The sequence below is a fragment of the Phycodurus eques genome, chromosome 17 (assembly GCF_024500275.1).
Source record: "Phycodurus eques isolate BA_2022a chromosome 17, UOR_Pequ_1.1, whole genome shotgun sequence".
Lineage (NCBI taxonomy): Eukaryota > Metazoa > Chordata > Actinopteri > Syngnathiformes > Syngnathidae > Phycodurus > Phycodurus eques.
Window position 1 is genome coordinate 17137463 of NC_084541.1, and position 25946 is coordinate 17163408.

At 42.3% G+C, this 25946-nt stretch overlaps 1 protein-coding gene across 2 annotated transcripts in view; it reads left to right on the top strand.

The window, feature by feature from the left end:
• tmem132e (transmembrane protein 132E) overlaps nt 1-25946 on the top strand; it is a 213465-nt gene that overhangs the window by 131387 nt on the left and 56132 nt on the right. The window contains exons 1-2 of one of the 2 annotated variants that reach the window (XM_061702789.1): nt 19163-19250; nt 20459-21428. In XM_061702789.1, the coding sequence (XP_061558773.1) occupies nt 19172-19250; nt 20459-21428 (1049 nt within the window). In that variant the 5' untranslated portion in view covers nt 19163-19171. Of the gene's footprint in view, nt 1-19162; nt 19251-20458; nt 21429-25946 lie in introns of those variants that run through there. The other variant, XM_061702790.1, reaches the window with a different exon arrangement.

A 25946-nucleotide genomic window follows, 5' to 3' on the forward strand; every position in this document is an offset into this window, starting at 1 on the left:
GAAGGCTGTGAAGGATATTTGTCCATTGCGTCAGCAGAGATTCGTAAACACGATAGAGAAAGAGCTTTGAGGTTTTGCCATTAAACCCACAACAGAGTTCGTTAGGGTAGGGTTTCATATGTTAAGATTAAGGTTCGAAGGAGTTGGATTGCAACAGCGTTTGCTTTAGTAGGGTTGATTAGTGTTAGTAGGGTCAGGGTTGTTAGGCTTTACTACTAATCCCAGTAACACTAGCGATTTCTGGTCAGGGCTAATTACTGGCTAACCCTACTCCAACGCTATTAACCCTAACCCTACTCTCCGACCCATGCCCTACTAACCCAACCACTCAGATAAGGTTAGGGTTACTCACACAGTAGCCCTAACCAGATAAGGTTGGGGTTAATGGATAACCCTAACCAACACTACAAGCCTAACTCTGGTCAAACCTAACCCAAACAATCCTGACTCTACTAACTGTAACCGACTCTCCTAACCCGAAATCTGATTGTACCTAACCCTAACAATGCTTATCCTAATAATCCTAACCTAATCATACCTTAACAATCAAAACACTACCAAAAGCCTACTGAACATAATCCACCCTACAAACCCTAACTCCTAACTCAAGCCCACACGAACCCTAACCAACCTTAACCCATCTGAATAACCGTAACCCCAAACCCTAACCTGTCGATATTCGGATCTTGGTTAAGTGTCAGAGTCAAAGTGGAGACGGGATTATGAAGGATGACGTCACAGGCGATGATTTCGTGAGGTTGAGTGAGAAGCAAACTGCCGCTCTCGATGACTGGTAGAAACTCTCTTTCTCGCTCTCTCACTTTTTTGCTTGTTTATGGAGCAACACGCAGCCTCGTCAGGCTTGATTACAGTCGCACCTCCCAGCGCAGATGCTAATCGCCTTGAGATTGCTGTAAATTGCCTTGCATCAGCCATTTATCATACGGCGCGCACTAAAGTGCTGCCATGAAAAGCATAGCGCTAAATAAACACTCGACACTGAATTTTCATTTTTGGTGCGTGTTGCGCCGAGTTCCTAAAGCTATAATATCCTAGGCCACAACTGTAATCCTCAAGAGGCATGCATTATCAGATTATTTTAAACTCTCTACCAGATGACTTGGCATCTCTTTTTGAGCTAACCCCTCTCTCTAGACTTTACAGTCAGCGACACAAGCCGCTAATATATCCTCATGACATCAAAAGATGCTGCCTTTTCAAAAAGAATACGGCGCTCACTTTTGATTGACGTTATCAGAGTCGGATGTGCAATGAAGACAACATGAAAGCCGCAAGCGGCGATGGACGGGACTCCTCGGGGCCAGATGGGGCACTCGTTTGAAGCAAATCAGAGTTATTGTTTCGATTCATTTTTGCCAGAGGGAGGAGCCCATGAGCAGTAGCGGTTCCTGGCATGTGCAACGTGCAGCTGCAAACATGGTTCTACTTGTGACAGACATGCCTACAAGCTTTCATGTCGCTACGTGAAACAGGCTTGCAGGGCTACATTTTTACAAATCGCGCATGGCGGTGTTTCAAATTTGGAGGTTTTTGTGTGCCTTTGTTATCACATACAGTATGTATGCCTGTGACTAATGTTGGCTGCTCTTGAAGGTTTATAATTACTCTAACATCAATGTTAAGTTCCGTTAGCCCATCTCTGGCGTTTCGCATTATATGTTAGCATTAAGCTAGCTGACCTTTATTATTATATGGTTTGGTTGAGTAAGTGTTCACTATTTACGATTCAAAATCATGTCGTGCGATTGTTATGTGATACCATTTAGGAACATCTTCACGATGACAGCGATCCGAGGCCTTTAATGGCGCCGTCGGCGGACGTGGATGCCGCAATTGCCGCCATCCGCCTGCACAACTTTATCGTGTTCCTGTCGTCGATGAGCGTGACAGATGTTTGCCGTGACCCAATCAGCGTGTGCTGTTAAAGAATGATGGACAGATGCAAATATCCTTCAGACCCTTCAGGACGCCCACAGCCTTTCTCCCGTCGCTTTGAGCGTTTGTCAGCCGTCACGCTGTGACGCCTGATTTAGAAGAGGCGTGTTGTCGTCCCCCCTCCTGCATCTTATTGCCACTCCCAGTTGAAGTTTACTTTAAAACTAACACACAATAAAGATAATTATATGTTCTATGTTTAACAATTGATTCAATTGATTGGGCATCGATTGCAATAACATCCAAAAAGATGATATACATATATTTACAGGCATCAAATATTTTTTACTCCACAAAAAAACGAGTTGTATTACTCCAGCTTAGTCGTGACAGACTTCTTTGTGTCGTTTCATCAAGTATACGTATTATCTGTGTGCGTGCACCACACTGCCCCTTGGAGGCCGAGGTGCACACAACAGAAGCAGCACATATATACCTTCTGGTCACATGGCGTAGGATCCTTATCAACTTCAGGGTTAAAATGTTGAAATTGAATTTAAACATTTCAAAGTGTTCGATCAAAGTGTTGTGTTTTCTGAACAATATTTGTATTAATGTAAAACTCATTTTCAAACATTACTAACCCTAATCCTTCTAACCCTAAACCCAATCCCTACTCATCATCATAACTTTACTAACCTCTCTAGCATTAGCATAAATTGGGTTAGGGTCAAATTAATCAGGTTAGGATTAATATGGTGAGCGATTATGGGGTGGGTTACGGTCATTTGTAGGGTCAGGGGTTCACGTGAGTTGGGCTGGGTTATTAGGATTATAGTTAAGGTTAGTATGGTAATGAGTGGTGATGCTCCAACAACTGTCTTCACTTCTGTGCCCATGTGATACTGTTTTTATGAATTATTAATGCTCCCATCCCAGTTTCTTCTCGCAATTCTGACTCTTGGGATCTCATCAATGAGATCTACTCCAGCAAAAAAAAAAAAAAAAAAAAAAAAAAAAAAAGCTGACAAACTACCTTCGTCTCTCACGGAGAACACAGCGCCCCCCGCTGTCTGAATGCCATTCACGCTTCCTTCGCCTTCACTACAGCTTTATTATACGTCCCTCCTCAGTACCGCACAGCGATCGATGCAGGGATAAAACCTTAAAAAGTGCGGACAAATGGAGTATGGTTTTCCGCTTGGACAAGCCGGCGTCTGAAGGGAGTAAAATAGTGTGACGAGATTTAATTGTGGTGTCAATCGTGGCCTCATAGGGCATAGATGCATTCAGGTGAGAAGTATTTCTCGGGCATAACGACACCATAGAGACTTTTTGCGGCTCTGAAACTACCTCCGAAGGTGAAAGAACTGCTGGGTCGACTTGATTTTGATCATTCCGTGTTGTTGCTCTTTATTTGGTAACAGATCAAAGATGGAAAAATGTTGTCTTTTAGAGGCAGTTTGAAAGGGGCTTCAGGCGTTATCCCGCCTCTGTTTTATGGTTTTAATACAGCTTATCAAGGCGGAATACTCGCAGGTTGACTTTTAAGACCCTCACTTCTGTGCCAAAGCCGTTTATATCAAGAAGCAACAGAAAAAAATACAAAGAAATGCTTTTACAGAAAGTGTGAAATTACCTCTGAAGTCGGAAAATTGACGGATTAACTTCGCACCCGGTCACTGTTGGTGTAGTGGTACACTCACCTGACTTTGGTGCAGGCAGCGTGGGTTCAGTTCCCACTCAGTGACGGTGTGAATGTGAGTGCGAATGGTTGTCCGTGTCTATATGTGCCCTGCGACTAACTGGCGACCAGTTCAGGGTGTAGTCCGCCTTTCGCCCGAAGTCAGCTGGGATAGGCTCCAGCGTCCCGCGACCCTAACTAGGATAAGCGGTGTTGAAAACGGATGGATGGACTTCGCACCCACCATTCCGTGTCCTTGACGTATATGCAAAACAGCAACACTGGCTTTTAACATTTCGACGGGGCTACAGGTGCTATCCTGCCTCTAATTTCTACGGCACCGATAATACCACCAAAGGCAAAATGGTCCCATGTAAGCTATCCACCCCCAATGCCGTGTTGTTTATATACACCAGCAAATAAGCCAGAAAGACATAACATTTTAAAATCAGTAATAGTATCTGAACGAAACGACCTGGTCGAATTTGTACGCCTCATTCCATGTCGTTGCTTTTAATACAGAACTTTAACATGGGAAAAATGTCAGCTTAAACGAGGCTACAGGCATGTCCCGCCTCTGTCACGGCTCTGCTACTGTCTCAGAAAGTGGAAAATTCCGTGTCGAATTTTTACATTGTGTAAAAATACCAGTTTTTACAGGCAGTGCCAAAGAAGCTACTGATTTTTCCACCATCCATCGTTTTTACTGTAATTACGTCCCGTTATTCCAACACAGATTAAATTTCACCGGGGGCAGAGCTAGTTTTTATCCGCTTCGTCCCGCTTGATTTTTTTCTTTTCTTCCTCCCGCCGTCACCCGCAATGGAAATTGTAGAAGTTAATCTTTGCGTGACCAAGTCGATTAAGTTCGCAAAGCTAACGGTGGCAAAGTTATTGTCGAGGCTACTCTGCTATCTTGTGTGCAATATGTGCGTAAATTTGCAAGTATAGTTTGTCAGTCACTTAATTGGTCAGTCAGTCAATCAATTAGTCTCTGAGTTTGGCGGTCAGCCAGCTAGTAAATTAGTCCATCACTTAGTTAGTTAGTTAGTCTGGTAGTTAGATGCTCGGTCAGGTAGTCATTTTGTCAGTCAGGCTGTAAATCAGTTTAGTCAACCGGTCTATCTGCCAGTCGGTCAATTGTCTGTCATTTAGTTGGTCCGTCTGTCTGTCAGTTAGTTTGTCATTCAGTCACTTCATCCTTCCTTCAGTAAGTCTGCTAGTTTGCTAGTCGGTCATTTGTCAATTACTCCTTCATTTAGTTTGACTTGGTCTATCTGTCAATCAGTTAGTCTGTCTGTCAGTCAGTTAGTTGGGCCGTCTGTTGATCGATTAGTTAGTCTGCCACGTCGTTAGTTGATCGATGGGTCGGTTATTCAGCTGGTCAGGCATTGATTCAGTCAGTCAATTACATTCAGTCAGTTAGTCTGTCAGTTTGTTGGTCTGTCAGTCAGTTCGTCTATGGGTCAGTCAGTCAGTCACTCGGTCAGTTATAGTTAGTCTGTCAGTCAGTTAGTCAATTAGTTGATCCGTCAGTCATTCAGTTAGTTGGTTGGTTGATTCATCCCTGTATGTGTTATCTGAGCATTGTTTTTTGTTTTTTTTCTGTTTGACAGAAGGCAATAGAATTAATTAGCTTTCTTCTTTTTGACACACCAATAATAAGCTTCCTAATGATATGACAATGACATGCCCCCCCCCCAGCTCGCTCACAAACATAAAGTGTGGAAAGACAGGCATATTTGCGGAAATGTGTAAAAACAAAAAAAAAAGGGTTGCATTCAAAGAAGGGGGCCTTCAATGCTTCTTTGTAGTGTTTACATGGCGTCTGGACGCTCCTCGCACCTGTCGCTCCGCTAGACGGCGGCGGACAAGTAACGCCGTCGCAGCGAATCTGTTCTTGACATTTTGTTTTTGTTTTTTGACTTGACTTGTGGTGGTTGTGTAATACCGCATGCTCGCACTCGTCCCTCCTCCCCAAACACAAGCGCTGTTTATTCAGCTCCTCGATTGCAGGCCATAGAAGTTTTGCTGGATTCTTTTGATGCGCGCTGTCTGACTTTGTCGGAGACATGTCGGTTTTTATCACTGCGCACGTAGAAGTTCGCCGCAATGATGTGGATGTTCACGGCTCAGCAGGAGCGAAACTCAAAGGAAGCTTTTTGTTGTTGTTACTCTGCCTGTTGTCGGAGAAATAAGGTAAAAGAAAATGTGCGGCGCAGAGTTGGCTTCTGGAGCTTATTGACAGTATGTTAGGGAGTTACTGTATTTAGTTAGTAATTGCGTCGGTCATTCATTTAGTCAATCACTCAGTTAAGTTTTGCAGTCATAGTTAGTTAGCTAATCAGTATGTCAGTTAGTTTGGGAGTTAGTCATTTAACTTTGTCCGCTATAGTTAGTTTATACATCAGTTAGTTGGGTGGTCAGTCAGTCAGTCAGTTTGTTAGCTGCCGAGTCTGATTTGTTTTTCTGTGAGCACTTTGTGCGACCCTCTCCATCATCCATGTTGTGGAGGCTCTGCGAGCAGCAACCAAACAAGCAAACACCCTCTATAACCCGCTCTTCATTTTTCAAACTTAAAGCCGCCGTATCTCCCCAGACGGCCGGGCGCTCAACCCCGTACAACCTTTCCGCACACTTCCACGCCGCGATAGCGCCTATCCCGAGCATTCCATTAACCTCGGGATGGCGCTCCGTTAACCTCGGCCTCCTTGGGGAGCAGCGGGAATGCTTCTCCCCTCTTTCCGTTTTCTGTACGCTCCTCCGCTGTGTAAAAAGTGCCCCTTTTAATCGTTTTAAAAATAACAATCACAGACTATTGTTCTGTCAATCAATAAAACATAAGCCTCTGCATTTTTGGGTGTGAATATTTAATCAGGGGCTTGTTTTTCTTCCAAAGCGAGATCATTGACTTTGGATTGTTTCCTTTCATACGAACCATTTCAGGCAACAATGGAAGCTCCACAGGGACTACAAAGTGCAGTGAAAGCATCACCACATTGAGTGTGCATATGTACTGTTTGTCTGTATGCGTGTGTGTGTGTGTTGTGTTTTTTTATTTCACCTGGCGTCAACCCATCAAAAATGTGGCGTTTAGCCTTAGGGGCTCTGTTGTTAAGCACCCTAGCAATGCAATTAACTGGAATTAATTACTATGGAATTGGCTGTTTACACATTCAACCTTTAAATGAGGTCTAATGAAAATAATACCAGTGGTGAATACAGGTTTGTCATGGTGGAATGCTACGTGGCGCTCAAACCTTTAGCGCAGTGGTTCTCAAAATTCTTTACACAAAATACTACCTAAAAAAAAGAAAAACACCATAATGACTAACATTTAAATACAAAGTACAGGAAAAATATAAATACAGTGGGGAACTACTTAAATAATTATTCATTTGTATTGCGAATAAAAGTTAAATGAAAAACTAACCGAAATAAGTATTTGAAAACAAACAGTTCTAAGATATTGAATGCAAACGTATTCTACTTAAGTTAAATACAACTGAACTGTATTTACCAAATGTGCTGTACTGGATTTTGAAAAGCTTTAAGCCACTGTAACCTTATGCACTGCTTGAACATTTAATTCAGTGGTTTCTACGACGTAGAAACATCTGAAGAATTAGCTCCATGAGTGCGCTTTGCTTTTCCTTTGGCTTTTTTGCGACGTCACCGCTGAAGGGTTCCCAAAAAGGTTGACAATAACCATATAAACAGGAAATGGAACTTAACTGAGACATAGGAAATGTGACTGTTAATTTCCGGATGTGGAGCGTATTGATTAGTTAGTTAGAGTTGTTTATTAGCTAGAGTTAGCTAGTTAGTTAGTCGGAGTAACCACGTAGCTTTCATCAAGAGCCACGTTAGTAGCATCATGTTACCATTTTGGTTCTATGCGGACAACGGCATGGCTTTGTCCGGAGCCACGGATCTTAACTATAGGCCGTTAGTAGCCTAAAGGTAACGGATGACCGCGTAGCTTTGCCAGACCCACAGATCTTCATGTTAGTAGTGTAGCATTAGCCTTTTTGTTTCCATGCGGCCAGCCGCGTAGCTCTAGCAAGAGACGCGGGTAGTAACAAGGTCTCACATTAGACGGGCGCACTGGACTGTAAATCCAGAGCCGCAGTCACTAGAAGTCACTAAATATTAGCAGATGATCACATAGCTTTATCCAGAGGCACTGTTAGAAAGTAGGTTTCACGCCTGTGGCATAACGTTAGCCTTAGGTCACTAAAAATGGGATATTGGCACTTCAGACCTGCCTTGGACTTTACGACGGGAAGTTAACTCTCAAATCCCGCGGACCGAATCTGTCTTTTAATAGCTGTCGACACATTTTGTGACTTTTAGCACGTTGTCGCCTGATGTTTTACAGCACTCGTTTTTAATGGAAATCGCACCCGTAAAAAGATTTATGGCGTTGCTGTAGAAACGCTTGCATTTTTTTTTTTTTTTACACCGCTAGAAATTTCATTAACCCCCCCCTCTTGTTGATTCCGATCCCTCCAACCACAACATTTCCATAATCTGCTGCTGGTACATTGTCTCAAGATCCTCCTAAAGTGGAGGGGAGCACTTTTTCCCAGGCCCCCCCCCCCCCATCATTCGTTGTTATGGTGATTTGGTAGCGAGTTGTGTAACCTATCACCATGAGAACAAAAACGATCACAAACCATGTGTGTGTGTGTGTGAGACGGCGATACGAAAGATGTTGAGCCAAAGCTAGTCTTCGCTCAGCTGAGTCACTTAGAAAGCTGCCACTGTGAAGAGCAGCTGGATAATAGACAAACTCGGCCGACAAAAGAGAGCCGAGGCTTCTGGTTTCGACAACACGACGGGGGGGGAACCAAGAGTTGTCTTGCGAGTTTATTACTGGCGAGGAAGATTGTGCGGCGCAAACGCAGCGAATGCTGCGCGCGGAACAAAAACTTGAGCTAAAAATTGCGACTGTTTACAGTGATACAGGATGGGTGCTTATATCAAAAATTGCAATCACAAACTTCGCAGTTACTTGGAACGGGGCGTTCAAAAATGGGGGCAGAGAGCCACATGCTGCTTCACCAACTCTTAATACAAATACATTAATAGGCACACAAACAGAGCTGATCAGAAATGTTAATACCTTATTTATGTGAAGACCTTTTTTTTTTTTTTTTACATTTTAGTAATCTTATTGCTAGGAGCCACAAGGAGGTCGCATTTTCATTTTGCCGTGAGGGGTAAAGAAAACAGGGAGATAATATTCATAGACAAAAGCTTGCGCAAGCTTTAGCTGATCGCCCATAAATTATAATAATAATGAAGCATTTTTATTTCCAATTAAATGTTAACACTAAAAGTAATGCGTCCAGAGAATTGCCAAGACTGGGCTGTGAATAATTTCAGCATCAAGCTGCGACTCTTGTAAAGAAAAAATGTGAAGAGCAATAAATAGGCGGTGTAGAAGCTTTACGGTTATTCTAAAAGCCAAGTTTATTATGCGTTTATTAGGGTGGTGTGAAGGTCCCGTAAAAACTACTCAGTAGCGCCCCCTTGTATAAAAATTAGCCCCCAATATCAGTTTCACCTATGACCACGAACTTGCGTGGAACTGCCTATCATAACAGGACACACAAAAAAAGTCTCAAGGACCCATGCCCGAAGTTCAACAGCGGCCATTTTGGGACAAATTCCAGGACACGTATTAAGGAATTGGCCCAATTGAACTTTTTGGTGGCCCTCAAATGCCCGACAACTCTGATGGATTGTTTTGTGGATTTACCCTGAAAAAGGGAGAACATTTTACATTTATAAATATGCATTGACAGTCATTCACTATACATATAAATTTATATAAATATATTTAGTTAAAAATACTGCATGTGCTCCTGTTGTAAATGCATGCTAATGGAACTGAAATGGGTCCCCCCTCCCCCAAATCCACCGTTTCCAGTTATAAAAGTTGTTGAAGCCAATACCTTTTCCATCATTTTTTTTTCTCGCCGTATGTAATTAACGCCTTCACTTGTTTGGGGGGGGAAAAAAAGTCTATTGTTGTTTCCTCAGCCAAACACATGTTCTTCCCCCAAAGGGCCTCCTCAATTAGAGCAGTGCGTGTCCTCCAACCTACAAATGAGCCTAATGCAACATTAATTCGACTCACTGTGATGATTATGCTGTGAAGTCAGAAACGCCACCTCTGCCAGGGAGCCCGGAGACAGAACGGCGTCACTTTCGGTTATCCGTAGATCAAAACAATGCCATGAGCAGTATCGTGTTTCGCGTTTGTTTCTGTTTTGTTTCTCCTTGTCAACAGCAAATTGGTCACAATGATACTGTAAAACCATAATTGAATTCGATTCAGTAACCTGTTTTTAGTCTTCACAATAGCTATAATTTGGCTGCAGTGTTTGTTTAAACCTTTTTGTGTGCATAGAGGTTTTTTTCCCATTGTGGCACAAATATTGAAAATCCGCAAGTAACGCGTCCACCCAGAAAGGTTTATAATTGCCTATCGATGCCACAAGATGGTGGCAAAGCACTTTTTTTGTTTTAGACAAGTCTATGGCCTGACAAATTGAAGCTCTTTAACATAGGTCCTTGTCACCAATATGCCACAAAACAATATTTTTATATTAGTGAGTTTTTCAGTGAATAACAGAGGATAGGTTGCCCCCCCCCCCAAAAAAAATACAGTAAATAATTTTTAAAAAACATAAAACAAGGAGAATTACATGTGTATTTAACCAAACCACATAACTTTGTCAGAAGAAAGTTAGCTAGCTTAATGCTAACACACAATGCAATATGCCATAAACTAGCTAACGAAACTAACATCGATGTTGTTTTAACACATTGACAGAAAAAATAACAATGCTCACAGGCATATACTCTTTATCCTCGGTGAAAAACAACTAATATTTACTCCTGCTTACTGGGCAGTTAGTTTGACTTCCCCCTGGTGGCCATGGCACGCATATCATTAACACAATAAATGCATGAAATTGTGACGTACAAACTGCTTAATTCTTGACATTTTATTTAATCATGTTATATTGTACGTTTTTATAAAGTACAACACTGCAGCGTGCTCTTTTTCTTAAAAGAAAAAGACCTTACAAACAACTTTGTTGGTATTTTATGGAGGCTGGAATGGAATAATGGCATTTCCATTCATTTCAATGGGGAAAGATAATTTGAGGTCTAAGTGTTTTGAATTACAAGCATGGTCATGGAACAAATGAAACTCAAATCTGTACTTCCACTTACGTACAACGTGTGAGTTCATTTGCCCATCCTTTCCTGGGATATTCTGCCCCTCAGTCACTATCTGACAAGCTAACCCAGCGTTAAGTAGATTTCATATATTTGTAGCCATCAATGGCGACTCTGATGCAATCTATAAGGGCTCCAGACACGCAGGGCTTTTCCCATAGGGGAATACTTAGTGTAAGGTAAACTGAGCCATGGTGGTATCGCATGGCCGCTGCTACAAAGGGAATCGTGGAACAAAAGGAATGGTTGCCTTCATTAAATACAAGTAAGTTTTCACATAGTCTGTTGGACCTTTTCAATTCTGAAATTTGCACTTTCAGGAAAGTTTGAAAAAAATCAGCCCCCAGACACCAGTTTCGTTGGTTGACACAAAACTGTCTATCATAACAAAATGCACAAAAAAGTCTCAAAAAAGTCAGCCATTGTGGTTTGAAGCGGACATTTTGGGCAAAGTCCAAGGCTTTGACGAACTCCTACTGGGGAATTTGCCCAAATGAACCTCGACAGAACCATTTTCTTCTCGGAATGCCCAGAAACTCAGACGTTCTTGCAAGATCATGTATTCTGGTCAAATTGTATACATTTGACGGATCTTGAAAGAAGCGCCACTGGATAGTTACAAAATAAAAACAGGAAAGCATATCCTTCTTTTTTCCTCCCCATTCTGTGTCCTTCCCAAAGGCAAAACTCGTCCAACTTGACAATTTTCATTGTTTGATTCAGATAATTTAGTTTATAAATTGAAAAACAACTCCCCTATGTAAGGTTTTCAATTACCCTCCTGTTACAATATGGGTCAAACTGACTCAATTTTAAGTTAAAAAAAATATATTAAATATCTTAAAATGTGAACATAATCAGAATAAAACGTCATATACTGGCCTTATTTTGTTATTTTCATTGGTTGACACCAATTTGGGTGCACAGGTCTATCGTAACACGATGTACAAAAATGTCCGAATGACCCATGCCTGGAATTTAGCCTGGAAGTCTGCCACTTTAGTTTGAATTAGCCATTTTGGTTCAATTACTCTCAGAAGTTTCCTCAAATGAGCCCAGAATAAATCAGCAAGCTAAGATTCCAAAACAATTTAATATCATTTCAAGCTCATCTTACAGCATTTCCCTTAAAAATAAACAGCTTACAGATTTTAAAAAAATACACCACCACTGGGTGGGTACATGTGGCGAAGACTCTCTAACTTTCACTAACAACCCAGGCTAAACTTAGCATCCAAAGTTTGTCTCTTAGTCCGGCTGTATCACTTTAGCATACTTCCTTGACACCAATTCCTATTCAGACGGGGCTTTGGCGGCATCTTAAGGCATATCAGACAGAGCACAAAAATGTGAATAGAAAAATTTACCTTGTGGTGAACCATGAATATGCTGAGGATTTTTAAAAATATTTTTTAGTTGTGTTTTGCACTTACAAAGCATTTTGAACTATACTTGGCGTTAGCCATTTAAGCTTTTTAAAACTCAAGGTCAGCGCATTGCCCGTTGATAACCAATAATATGTTCATTGAAATGCCCAATTAATTGACATCCTTTGAATTCCTTTGAATTGACATCCTTATGAATATCAGGATTTATTTGACTTAATGGTCGCCGAGCACAACCTGTACCGACGGTACAAAACAAAAAGCCGCCAATGTTTCCGCGTCCTTTCAAAGCCACCCGTTGAATATATATCTATAGCCTGTTATGAAACGTCTATTACCTGAGTAGCTTGACTAATGGATGGTGTCTTTCATCGGGGCGCCATCACTTTATGTCTTAGCCCCCCATGCCCCCCCCCCCACCATCCAAACAGCCTCCGCCGGACCAGATAAGGCGGCTGTCAATATAAATTATGGATGATTTTATGGGTGAACATAAAAAGCTCAATGATGAAAAGTTCCCTCTCCCTTGGCTGGTGTCACACTGGTTACATATTCTTGCTTTTTTTTTTTCTTTTTCTTTTTCTTTTTTTTAATAAAGCTTGCAAATGATGTGTGATTAAAGCCGCACTGTGTATAATATAATGTTACATTATAAAGGGGAGACGCTAAGAAAGAAAAGCCTTCATCTCAGCTAATTAAGACCCTCAATCACACCGGGGTGTATTGTACTTGTTATAATAGCTGACGGAAGATCCTAATTTAATTTGGTCAAGTCACCGACTAATGAATGCATACTAATTTATTTTACCTGTAAATCCGTATAATCATTTGTCATGTTTGCGAGTGGGCCTAGGTGGGAAAACATATTTGCCAAGAGAAACTGGAAACTGTTGTATAATTGCAATAGAACTACTTTTATTCTGTAATTGGTGTCAGAAGTGGGATGTTTAGCCTTGTGAAGGATTGTGCTTCTATGCCAAATAACATAGTTAGCATAGCATGATAAATTACGGACAGGAGTTGATAAGAATTTAACGATTCCAGTGCCCTGAGCGATAAAGCTTAACAATCCAATTCCTTATCGATTGTCTTATAGATACTCATTGGGAGAGGAAACAAAAAAATAATACCAATGGGTTTTATTTTCAGCTTTGGGCAGAAGATTCAGCATATCCAGGAATCTGTAACATATCCTTTGGGAAAAGAAAGAAAAGTATGGGACTTACTTCTCAAAGTGTGTCCAGAGACCAAAAAGCTTAACATATTCACTACCATTAATGGCTTCAGAAGTCAAATATCCATGTTAACTGGGAAGACTGGCTGTGAATTTAATATAGTTTTTGCATACCTTACAAGACATCAGCGTGCCTTCATAAATTGTCCTGTTTAGTCCAGAGAAAATGAAATATTTGGGGTTTTAAGCCCAACTGATACAACAACTTTAAACAGTAAAACTGAGAACTGAAACTTTCATTATTCCTGCCAGGATATCAGTTCTGTTTTAATCCACCAGGTAATACCTTTCACTGGATAATTTTCGGCGACTAACATTTGGCAATATTACAGTGTTCATTTTGCATTCAACTTGATCCAAAAACAAAATCAGGCACAACACTAAGCATTGTTCTGTAAAATATGCTGAAGTTTTGTGAATATTTGGAAGTTGGAATGGTTTGAATTGATTGAGAAATGTGGAAGGACAAAAGTAAAACAAAAACAAAAGACACAAAAAAGAATTTTGGTACTTATTAGCCAGTTGGCTAACCATATCAGCATCACCTACTGAGGCACATCCACATTCTCGAAAGCGTAGGGACGAGGCTCTACGACGACGATTCGGTCGAGGAAATAAACAGATATTATGTTAGGCTGGGATTTTCCAGTTCAGCTAAGATTCTCTTTTTTTTTTTTTTTTTTTTCCTCCCGATTTTTGGAATTCAAAGCAGCTTCCGCTACGTCGCATCTACCGGTTTCCTCGTCACACGTCATGATTCCCGAACACACACCTCGCCGCTGTCATACGTGACAGACGGCCTTCGGGATGACTGGTTTTCTTCCATCAGCGAAGGGATGATTTGATGCAAATTCAACCGTCCCCTCCGCCCCCCCACTACCCTCCCCTCCACTCTCACCTCCGACTGAGCGATCCACCCCGTGTCTGACTGAAACGTTGTCATTTGATGAAGGGGAGGAGATGAAACAAAAGGGGGGGGGGGGGGGGGGGGAAATAAATCAATAGGGAAACCCTCGGTGGTGAAACATTAGTATTGCCTGGAGAGTACGCCTCATTTCGACAATCTCGCCCTGACCTTTTCGCTGAAGAGACGTTTATGCACTTCTCCTTCTCAAGATCAAATGTCTCCCCCTCCTCATCACATCCTCTCCATGCTCTCACTCGGGCTATGGTTTAATATCAGTCGGCTGTGTGGGCCACTCCTAAATCCTTGCGGAGGTGCATTTATCCACCCCAAAGCTGATTTTGAAAATAACAAGACAAGAGATCTGCATTTGAATACATTTTCTTGATCGACTGTCGGGGGAAATTAACAATCAGTGAACAGTAATTTCATATGGGAGTATAAATGTGGTTTTCTAGTTCAGGGATTCCCGACCACTGTGATGTCACACAGAGTATACACATTTACAAATTAAATTTTAAATTTTATATTGTTTAATTTTGGTATGATTTATAAAAATGTATAAAGAAATTATGTAAATACAGTGGACCCCAGCTATTTGCGGGGGATAGGGCCAAGCCTGACCACGAGTAGGGAAAATCTGTGAATAATTGACATTTCCTTACAATTGCCATTATTTAAAAAAAGAAATGAATAAAATGTAAAATACGAGAAAGCGGGTGTTCGGGTGGGGGGGGGGGGGGTGAATAAGTAGGGGTTTTAGTGTATAAACCCTAATATGTCCACAAATAGGTGAATTCGCAAATGCCGACCTGTGAATATGCAGGGGTGCATATTCAAAACATGATTTATTTATTACAAATAATGTATCTTTGTTTGGCTATCTATGCCAGCGACATAGAGTGACAGGCATAACAATTCAAATCCTCTCCCCTCGAGGACACAAGGAACATGATTTACTGTGATTTGTGAGTAAAATGAGATGGTTTTATCATTATTTCAGGAAACAATTATCCTGCACTTTACGACTACTTTATATCTCGCTCTAGCGCAGGTTTTTCTTCTGTAAAAGAGGTTGCGTCAGTCTTGTATGCCAAATAGCTTGGCTGTGCAGTGTATTGTGTGAGAAGAGTCCTACGACTTGGAGTTCCTTAATAATTGGTGTCAGAAGCGGGACGGTAAGGATTGTGGTTCTACAGGTTTTTCTAACTGGTAGACCCGGTTTTGAGGGTTCTAGACTAGACTTGGGTCAAATTTTCCCCGACCGCTCTACACCTCTGAGTTCTGTGATAATTGGTGTAAGAAGTAAGATATTAAGCGTCCAGTGGCGATGGATTGCGGTCATCCACAGTATTTCTAGTTGTGATTGTTGTTCATGTATTTATTAATTTTTTTAGTGCGCTCATTTAGCTAGAGCAGCTTCCAGACCTAATTAATCAACAACAAATTTCAACTCCATTATTTACAATCAATTAATTGGTTATTACGCGCATGCCTTAACAAGACAACAGAGTTGGGACGAGTTATTAAAAAGGCTTTAACACCCAACCTGATGTTTATTAATGGCTTTGAACCGACTTAATAGATAACTGCGCGGCCCCCTTAAGATAGCGCGGCCCCGTTTTCCCCAAACCCCCAACAACAACAACAGATGTTCGGTGTAATGGGAGCGCAGCAGGAAGTGAATTCCATCCCACCTGGCCCGAGGTCTAATAGGACATAAGGTAGAAGAGGGGAAAGGGACTCGGGTTACACTGGAAAGCGCATCTGCGTCGGATGTCGTCTGGACGGATTTGTTTTGATGGCTTTCAATATAAAGCTTTTGAGGGTGACCTTGACATACGATGTCAACGTGTCAGCGCGGTTGTTTGTTTACAGCGCTCAAGGGGTTGCCCCCGGCGAGAAAATATTCTGGCGGGCCAACGCTCAGCAGATAGCCCGCCGACCGCGTCTGTTGCCGCTTGAGGTTGTCGGGATACGTTTTTGGTTGTTTTGTTCCACCAGGACACGTCGACTTTGGAGTTGTGTAAGACTTAGCGCTTTACTCGTGAACCCTTCCTGACGGGCTGCTATATCTAGCTGAATTCATTAAGAAATAAAGTACCCGCAATTCTGCTACATCAGTTCGTGGTTAGTCGCGTTTTAACGCCGCGTTAAATGGAATTAAGCTTCGTTAGCACATGATATGCTGCCCCAAAATGTGCACAATCTGCAGACATGCGACGTGCGATCGAACTATTGAAAGAGATGATAAAAGTTAGACTCAAAATATGAATCGTGTAAGGCTGCAGTTATAGAAATAAGCTTCGGTAGTCAAGACCGTGCATGATATGCTTCACCAAAATTCGCACACATCTGTAGACCTGCGTCATGCAATTGAACTATGGAAAGAAATGATAAGAGTCAGACTAAATCAATAATGTAAGTTCACAAAAATTAGCTTCTCTAGTCATGACAGTGCACGATATGCTGCTTGCTATTATTCCTCACCTTACCCGTGTATAAGACAATAAATATACCCAAAGATCTGAGGAGTAACGGACCCTTAATGGCATCATGTCATTGAACTATGGAACAAGATAAATGCGTGTCGTCCACACAGTGCATGATATGCTGCTTACTGTTTTTTTTTGCTGAACACCGAAGAGTTAGTCCACGACGTCCACAGCTTCCAGCTACCTGTGCCGAACGGTCGTAGCTTGCTGCAGTCTGGAATGATTACGCGGGCTGTCTCCAAAGATGTCGCGCCAGCTCGTAATTTAGTGCCCATCTGCAGCGGCGAAGACATGGAGATAAAGTTTCCGTAGAGTGTTGCGTGGCGCTGGGTTCCTCCCTAAATCAGCCTTTGCGATGTGCTAAAGGGGAGAGAGACATCTTCTCGACTTCTTGGTCTTATTCAGTGATGCTTGTCAGAGGTGCATTTCCACGACATGTAGAAAGTCAAAACATTATGTTAGCAACTCCAATTTCCTAGTTGGCTGCGCCCAACCAGGCTTCACCTCCTGCAAAAATACCACATATTGTTTTTCATATTTCGTGAAATATTGATAGATTTGCGCTAAACCTTTTTCATAAACTAATTATTAAATATTACAGCAGAACTTTAAAATGACACATGGAGTTAGCCCACTCTAGTTCTCAGCGGCTCATTTTGATTGCGTGCACTCCTTCAAAAGTAATACTGCGTTTAGCAACGTTAAGTCCTTGTCAGCGGTGCATTCCGATTGCGCATCGAAAGTCATTCCGCTCTGTCTGTGCTGCCGATGCTAATTACTTTGTTTGCGCTCCCGCAGCCTGTTGATCCAACAGCGAGGCGACTGTGGCCCATCAGTGACAATGCAAACAGCCCAACTGTGTGTTGTTACGGCCCGGCGAAGTCGCACGCAAACACATCAGACGCAGCCTGGTTCCTAATGGCGTGCTCGCCCTTTTTCACATGAGCAGATGCCAGTGAGAGAGAGCGAGAGAGACAAAAACAGTGAGTCAATGGCTGAATTAGCTCTTTAAAAAATAAGCTTTTAGGCGTTTTGTGGTCACTTGTGTGAACAGATGCGTTTCCTTTAAATGTCTTGCTCAAGGCCACTCGGACTGTTCAGTCTCAGTCGTTTTTAAGACGTGCGTTTACTCTGCGCTGGAGGCTAATGCTAAAGACAACCAAAATAAATCAGAGAAGAGTTGGCGGGATGTTGTTTTGAAGTCGCTTTCAGCCTTGTTCTTGTACAGTTCAGTGCAGTGATTTTTTTTTTATTTTGGCTTTTTTATTTTTTTTTTTAACCTCAAAACACTCTCTCTCTCTCAAATCATCTTTCCCCATTGAAATGAATGTAAATGCAATTAATCTGTTCCAGCCCAACAAAAACACCCGCCAAATTTTTTGCAATGTTTTTTTTTTTTTTTAAATCGGAAAAATAACACTTTACATTACCACGCACCTTGGCCCCCAGCGGGCAGTATAAAACCCACAAAATACACAAAAGAGTTTCACAACTAAGTGACTCAGTAAGCTGCAGTAATATTGGTTTTAATATTAGTTGTTTTAACATCAAATGATGTCGTTTCTTCCACTTCTTTTGTCACTTGGCGAGCCCACCTTCCGTGCACACACACACATGCACACAAATGCAAGGAATTCTCCTTCTTTTATAATGGGAATTCCAAGCGTGTGAGGTTTCCCCCTTCCCCCTCCTACAGGGCGACATGCCTCCCTTCTCATAGTTTTCCCACGTGGGTTGCAGGAGGAGAAGCCGGGCTAATTCATCAATAATCTTGACCTAATCCTTTCTTCTTCAACTACTATCGCCCGGAGCCTGGAGCAACATCCCCCTGCCTCACATGCGTCCATTGGGAAGCCTGTGTGCGTGTGTATGTGTGACCGGCTAACAAGAGACGAGGTGTGGCTGGGATGGGGCGGCGTCCCGACGCTTTGTCTGCGGCACGGCCCACCGGAGGAGGGGAGGGGAGGGGAGGAGGGGGGTCTAAACTCCGACGTCTGCACCCGGAGCCACATCAGATTGGCGTGGGAGCCAGAAGCAAACGCATACACGACTGAACTGGGAATTGAAAGCCACAAGTTCACCAAGACGACGAAGAAGTAGTAGTAGTAGAAGAAGAAGAAGCAGAAGTCTGCATTTGGTTGGCAACAGGAACTAAGAAAGTCGAAGAGTGCGTGCCGGTGCGGTTGCGACTGCACGACAACAAAGAAAGTTGTCAAGGTGGACTCGTTTTGCCTTGGGGGAGGACGCAGGAAGAGTGTGGTGGTGGTGGGGGGGGGGAAGAGGGGATGTGTTTTTCAAAGTAAAACTTGGAATATGGGATTTTTAATCCATGACTTGGACCACGGGGATGGCAAGTGGCGTTTCCGCGCTCCGGTCTGGATCATTTTGATAAGTAGGTTGACACTGTGATGCTAAGATGCTAATGCTAATTTGGCTGTCATGTGTTTGTTTCCTCAAACGGAGACAAAAACGGGTCTTCTGTTGCCACTATTACTAGTTTAGAGTCAACATATGCCAGTGTTGTGATGTATCTTAGCACCGTTGGCTACTTATCACCTGTGTTGCTCACTAAAACTGCACAAGGGATATTTAAAGAGTTAATGTGGTGCTTTACATTGCTATTAAAAATTGTTACGTATTCCTACAGCAAAAAAAAAAAAAAAAAGCTTATGGATCAATGTGACTCACTGCATGTTTAATAATCCTGAAAAGGTTAATTAATAATAATGCATAAAAGGGGAAAATAACAAAATAAGGCCAGTATATGACGTTTTATTCTGATTATGTTCACATTTTAAGATATTTAATATATTTTTTTTAACATAAAATTGAGTCAGTTTGACCCATATTGTAACAGGAGGGTAATTGAAAACCTTACATAGGGGAGTTGTTTTTCAATTTATAAACTAAATTATCTGAATCAAACAATGACAATTGTCAAGTTGGACGAGTTTTGCCTTTGGGAAGGACACAGAATGGGGAGGGAAAAAGAAGGATATGCTTTTCAGAGTAAAACTTGCAATGTGGGATTTTTAATCCATGATATGGACCACGAGAACAGCAAATCACGTTTCCACGCTCGTTTTTGGATTAAGTATGTTGACACTGTGATGCTAAATTGCTAATGCTAATTAGATTTACTGTCCAATTAGTTTCTTCAAAGTGACGATGGCAGGAGGAAAATGGGTTTACTCCATAGACACTATACGTCACTGTTGTGGTAATAAATGTCGTATTTGAGCACTTTTGGCTATTTACTGAGCATGCTAAGCTAATGTGATGCTTTACGCCGCTATTGACCCTGCAAATCCCAAAACGCTCACAGGTTAATGTGACACACTGCATGAGTAGTCATCCAAGAAAAGGATTAGAAGAAAAGATTTCAAAAAACAATATGGCCAGCATGGTTTTATCTGGATTTTTGTCACATTTCTTAAAACTTTAAACTGGGTGGATTTGGCTATTGAGTCAACCCTGTGATTGACACGTGGTCCCTCCAGGTTGAACTGCGCATCAAGTGCTAAGTCACCTGAGACATGATCCCGCCCCACGAGTGGTGCTCGCTGCTTGGCTTTAACTTAGTCATTTCTTTCTTGGCAGCTCTTGCAGGCAAAGTCTCGCCGACCAGTTCCGATGCCCTCCTCAGTTCCTCACCGGTGACGGCCAATCCCTCGCCGCCCGCCATCTACCTGCCGGCCAGCTTCAAGATATCCAACGTGCAGCTAGCCTTCTTCTTGCGCGAGGCTGCTCAGGCGTCGGGACCGATCGTGGGCGGTGGCGGTGGCGGTGGCGGCGGCGGCGGTCCGGGCGGCGGGCACCCCCTGCAGCGCTCAGAGAGTTTTGTGGTTTTCCAGACAAAGGAGCTCCCGGCCGTCAACATCAGCTTGGGGCCGTTTACCCGCGACCAGACGCTGTCCAAGGAGCTGCTCCAGCCAACCAGCCCCCTGGACATCCCCGGACAGCTGACGGTCAACTGGAAGGTGCGCGCCTTTATTGTCCAGTCGCGAGTGTTCTCCAACAACCCCGCCGTGCAGGTCTTCTTCTACATCGCCGGCCGCGATTGGGACGACTTCAAGGCCCAGGACAAACTGCCGTGCGTCCGCCTGCACGCCTTCCGGGACGTGCGGGAGATTAAGACCTCGTGCCGCATGAAAGGCAACCTGGCGCAATGCTTGGCCCTGCTGGAGCTGCCGCCGTCCTGGTTCAACGCCAACGTGGCTCCGTTGGGCCGCCGGAAGGGCTCCGGTGGGGACGGGCTCCTGGACGGGATGACCGGCGAGACCCTGCAGGCGGAGCTGTACTACACGCTGCACGAGCCCAACGCAGAGGGCGAGTGCGGCGAGGCGGCGGGTCACCGGGGACCCCGGGGGGAGGTCCCGTCGCAGCACCCCCTCCTGCGCATCGGAAGCATCAGCCTGTATCAGGCCAGCCGGGAGCAGCTGTTGGTCGACAAGCAGCTGGACAAGAACATGTTCCTCAGGCTGCCCGAGAAGCCCCTCAAGCCCGGAGAGACCCTCAGGATCTTCTTGTACTTGATGCCCAACTCCACAGTGGAACAGTTCAGCCTCAAGTAAGTCTCGCATGAGTGCTCCAATTGCTTCTACATCATGTACGTGTCCTGTTAGCGTGTGCTGAAAAGCACTTCATTTCTTATGAGAAACGTTGCCTTTTACCAAGAAAAAAAAAATTATACGGCGGGATATGAATCAGAATCATCTTTTTTCGCCAAGTTTGTTTTAAAAAACGGAAAAGGAAAAGGAATTTCTCCCCAGAAGTTGGAGTCACTCTAGTGCTTTTGCAGACCCTATCACGAAATATTCATTTAAGATGCTACATCTTGATATCTATACATCACAATAACGATACTTTGTGATATCTGCACATAACAAATTAGTTAGGAAGTTCCACACGAGTCCGCCGATTGCTTCCTGTTTCTGTGCTGAAAAGCAGTCAATATCTGAAAAGTAATGTTTTCTAAGAAAAAGTCATATTTTTTAAGAAGAAAACTGAAGGGTGGAGAACTCTATTCACATGACTCGAGTTAGATTTAAGTTGCCATTTTTAGGACTTAGGAAAAGACTCGATTTGACTTTGCCTTGGTATTCATGAGCCTCCACTTGCTTATGTAGCAGTCACACTCACACGCTTGGTTATTGAGTTCAACTGCTAAATAAGCCACCATGGGGCCAGAGAAAGTGTGGTGAAACTGTTATTATGCTGCTTGCTTTTATTTTGAAGGTCTGAAAACCGAATCGTGCGAAAACTGAGATTCCACTGTAAAGCTTTTACACCTCCCACACACTTTAAATACATTAAAAGAACTTTTTCAACACATTGTCAAGGTACTTGAATGCACAAAGAAGTTGCAAGCAGAAATTGTCTAGAAAATCAATTATGCTGCAGGCTGCTCTCTCCGAGAATGCGTTGTGACCAGTAGACTGCTTAAATGTTCATTATATTATATACATATTGACATTTTACTATATTTTAATCAATATGTATATGTCTTCAATATTTATAGTAACAGAAGAAGCTGTAAAAGCCCATGAAAAAAAAAACGATCACTATTAACCATAGATTTTCAAGTTATACAGTAGCGGCGGGTTCGTAGATAAAAAGCCACTGTATTGGGGAACCACATTATAGTGGGGGAACACCATATAATGAAATTTAATCTATACAAATAAATGTCATGTAACCACGAGCACGGAAGTGGGACTAACTCCATGTAAGATCATTCCGCGCGTTATTATCCATTACGCCGTAGCTCTTTTGTAGTTGCAAAGAGCCTAATGAGCATGTAATCACTTTATTTGTATTCATTTTTTTTTTTTTTTTTTTTTTTTTTTTTTATAATATATATATAAACACTACCCTCATCTTTTCCTCATAACGCTGAGTCGTGCCGTGCCGAGTGGGGAGGAGGCCAGGTTAAAGCGGAGCACGGCCCGCTAATGTTATCGCTTTGGAGCGGTGCCGTAACACACGAACGTTTGCTTCTGTTCGCCCTCTCGAAAATGCTGCTCGAAGCACTTTCATGTATAAAAGAGCACAAGGTGTGTGCGCGTGCGTGTTGTTTGACCAGATAATGCTTGTGTAATTCTCACTTCAAATAAAACCAAATGAATCCTTCAAGGGAGAAAAAAAAAAAAAAGCCCTGTATTTGTGGTTTTTTTTTTAAAGAAAAAATAAGTCAAACTATTTCTACTGTATCTAAAAAATTCACCTTATATGCTCCTCACCTTATATTTAATAGGGGAATATCAGCCAATATCAGTCTGTATCGTTTTGTACAATATCGATACAGAGACATAATACAATATTGGATCTATCGTATTGGACAGTATCACTATATACATCGATACACCAGTAAAAAACATCAATATTATGATGTATCCCATGTCCTGTATCGATACAAATATCAACGTTGTGATGCATGTACAGTATCGATACGCCATAAAAATATCAATATTGTCACATGGTGTTACACCCTCTTGAACGTTTTAATATTGTGATATGTTATGGTACGGTATCGGTACACCATCGTAATTATAGTTATATGTTGTTGATGCCTTTTTCATGAAAATATCAATATTGTGATGCATCATACTATATAGAGACACTATCATAAAAATATTGATATAGGGATGTATCCTATCAATACACAAGCCTAAGAATATTGATATTGGGATGTATCGTACTGTACAGTATCAATATACATTCATGAAAATATCAATATTGTGAGGTATGAAATACAACATAAAAATACAGCATCAATACACATCATAAAAATATTGCAATGTATCGATTTGATATGCTTTCCTAAAAGATATGTTACGATGTGAGGAAGAGGGTTATGATGATTAATAATGATATAATAATTATTATTATGACTGTCAGTTTTGTGCGATATAGTAACCGCCCAGTCAGTTCCGTTGTATGCTAAACTAAGCGTTAACTGATGTCTTATGCCGAGACCCCATGCGGCCCACGGGCCGCCAGTTGCCCATCCCTGTTCTAGCTAATCTGAAGCACAATTATACATTTTTCGCTTTTGTTCGAAAAAAATGTTCCACTCAAGAAGAAGCTGTTCCAGGACTTCTAGAATACAAATGGTAGAGTTCCTTCATTCTCGTGTTGCTTTCAGACTGGAAAATATTAGCCGCTAACTTGAGGCGGGATGATGAAACAGCCTGCTAACGCTTTATTTGTAATCATAGCATAATCTCCGGCACACACTTGTTAAAAGTCGCAGATTTGCTGAATAATTATTAAGCCTGGCTGACTCATTAAGCCTCAGTTGAGGGGGGGAGGGTGGGGCGGGGGGCAGTATTGTTTCTCCCCGCAGACACTCTTGGCATTAATGGTGATTTATGCTAACAATAAAAAAAACTAAAGCGGGAAACTTAAGCCCCAAATTAATGAAAATCAACAGCAAGGCTTGTTAATTTTTTTTCTTTTTTTTTAAATGGGGGAATGTGCCTCCGTAAACAAACCGTTCATTGACATTTCGCAGCATTTCTGCGCGATAACGTGTGGTGACTAACGCTAGTTTTCCCGTGTGGAGGCAATTATTTTTTTTCCCGACGTAAAGCCACCGATAAGAGCTGAACAGCAGATGTTTTATGTATAAGTGCACTTTGGATTCGTTTACAAAGAGATTAGATGAACTAACCTTGTAGCGCCCTCAAAATGTGGATTGTTTAAACACTTTTTGTTCCTTTAATTCATTTCAATCACAAGATGGCCGCAAACCACTACTTTTTCCTAAATGATGCTCCTCAACTCACTTCAACATAGTTCCTTGCCACCAAGATGCCACACTTCCTTAATGAAGCTCCTCAACCCAATCAAACATAGTTCCTTGGCACCAAGCTGGCACCAAAGCGATACATGTCGAAATGAAACTCCTCAACTCACAAGATGGAGGTAAAGGAATACTTTTGTTGCGTTGACCTGAGCACAAAAACAGCTTACTAAAAGGTTTCCAGCGAATAACGGAGGATAAGTGCCGAACCTCAAATATGTGGGGGTTGACTTGGCCTGTCATGATATTTACTATATCGATTTAACGGTCGATAAATAAAATGAACACGATAGTTTTTCCGTACTCAATAAATTGTCATTGTTGTGGTGAGCCGGCGCGGGGATGACACGGTGAGCCGACAGAGTTGGACGACTGTGTCGTTAGCCGCTAGTGGGCTCACGGACGGGGCGGGACTTAATATATACAAATATTTCTGCCGGGGCCCACAGTGGCGTCAGTGTTAGAATTCCGTAAACTCTATCTGCCAAACAATGCAACGGCGCGCTCCCGAAGTAAAATAAAAAGTTTCAGCGAAAAAATAGCACCACTGTCAATCACTGATGTGCGTTTGTGTGAGGCTTCTATATATCATTAGCCTGTGTGAATGGCAGCCGCACAGCACGTGGCACCGCTGAGCGAGGCAAAATGAAGCGTGACAAGGAGACAAACTTTTTGAAACATGTTGTTTGCTTTGCTTGAAGACGTTAGTAAAATGTCAATGATTGTGTTGTCTCTTGTAATTTTCTAGTGAGCTAACATTAATAGCTATGCTAGCTACGCATCAGACGATCGGTCCATATTAAGCTCAGGTATTGTCGTTGATGAATATGGTTTATTGATCCTACTCAACTTGTCCGGCGAAATGTTTGGTGTGCCCTGAGTGAATTGTAAATAATTTGGCGTGGAGATCAATGACCAAAAGAGGCGGGGCAGGCTCAGTCCGCTAGATGGTGGGCCTTATTTTTCCTGATTTCAGAGGCATAAAAAAAACAACAGCAATAATATCATCACTTATTGTGATAGTTTTTGGGAAACTATATCGCCTTAAAAAATTTTTGTGACAAGCCTACTATATTTTTGAACTGAGGAATTTAAGGAGAGGTGCAGCAGCTGGAGAAAAATATGGAAAAATCATTATCTCTCGTTAGATTTTGCCGGGAAATGAGGGCCGATCAAACCGGGGGAGTTGAAAGGGGAACGGACAAGAGCAGGCGGGTGGAGAGCAAAGCCGAGGCCCTTGAGTGACGCTTGATCTTGGGGCTTGAATTCCTGAAGCTGTGG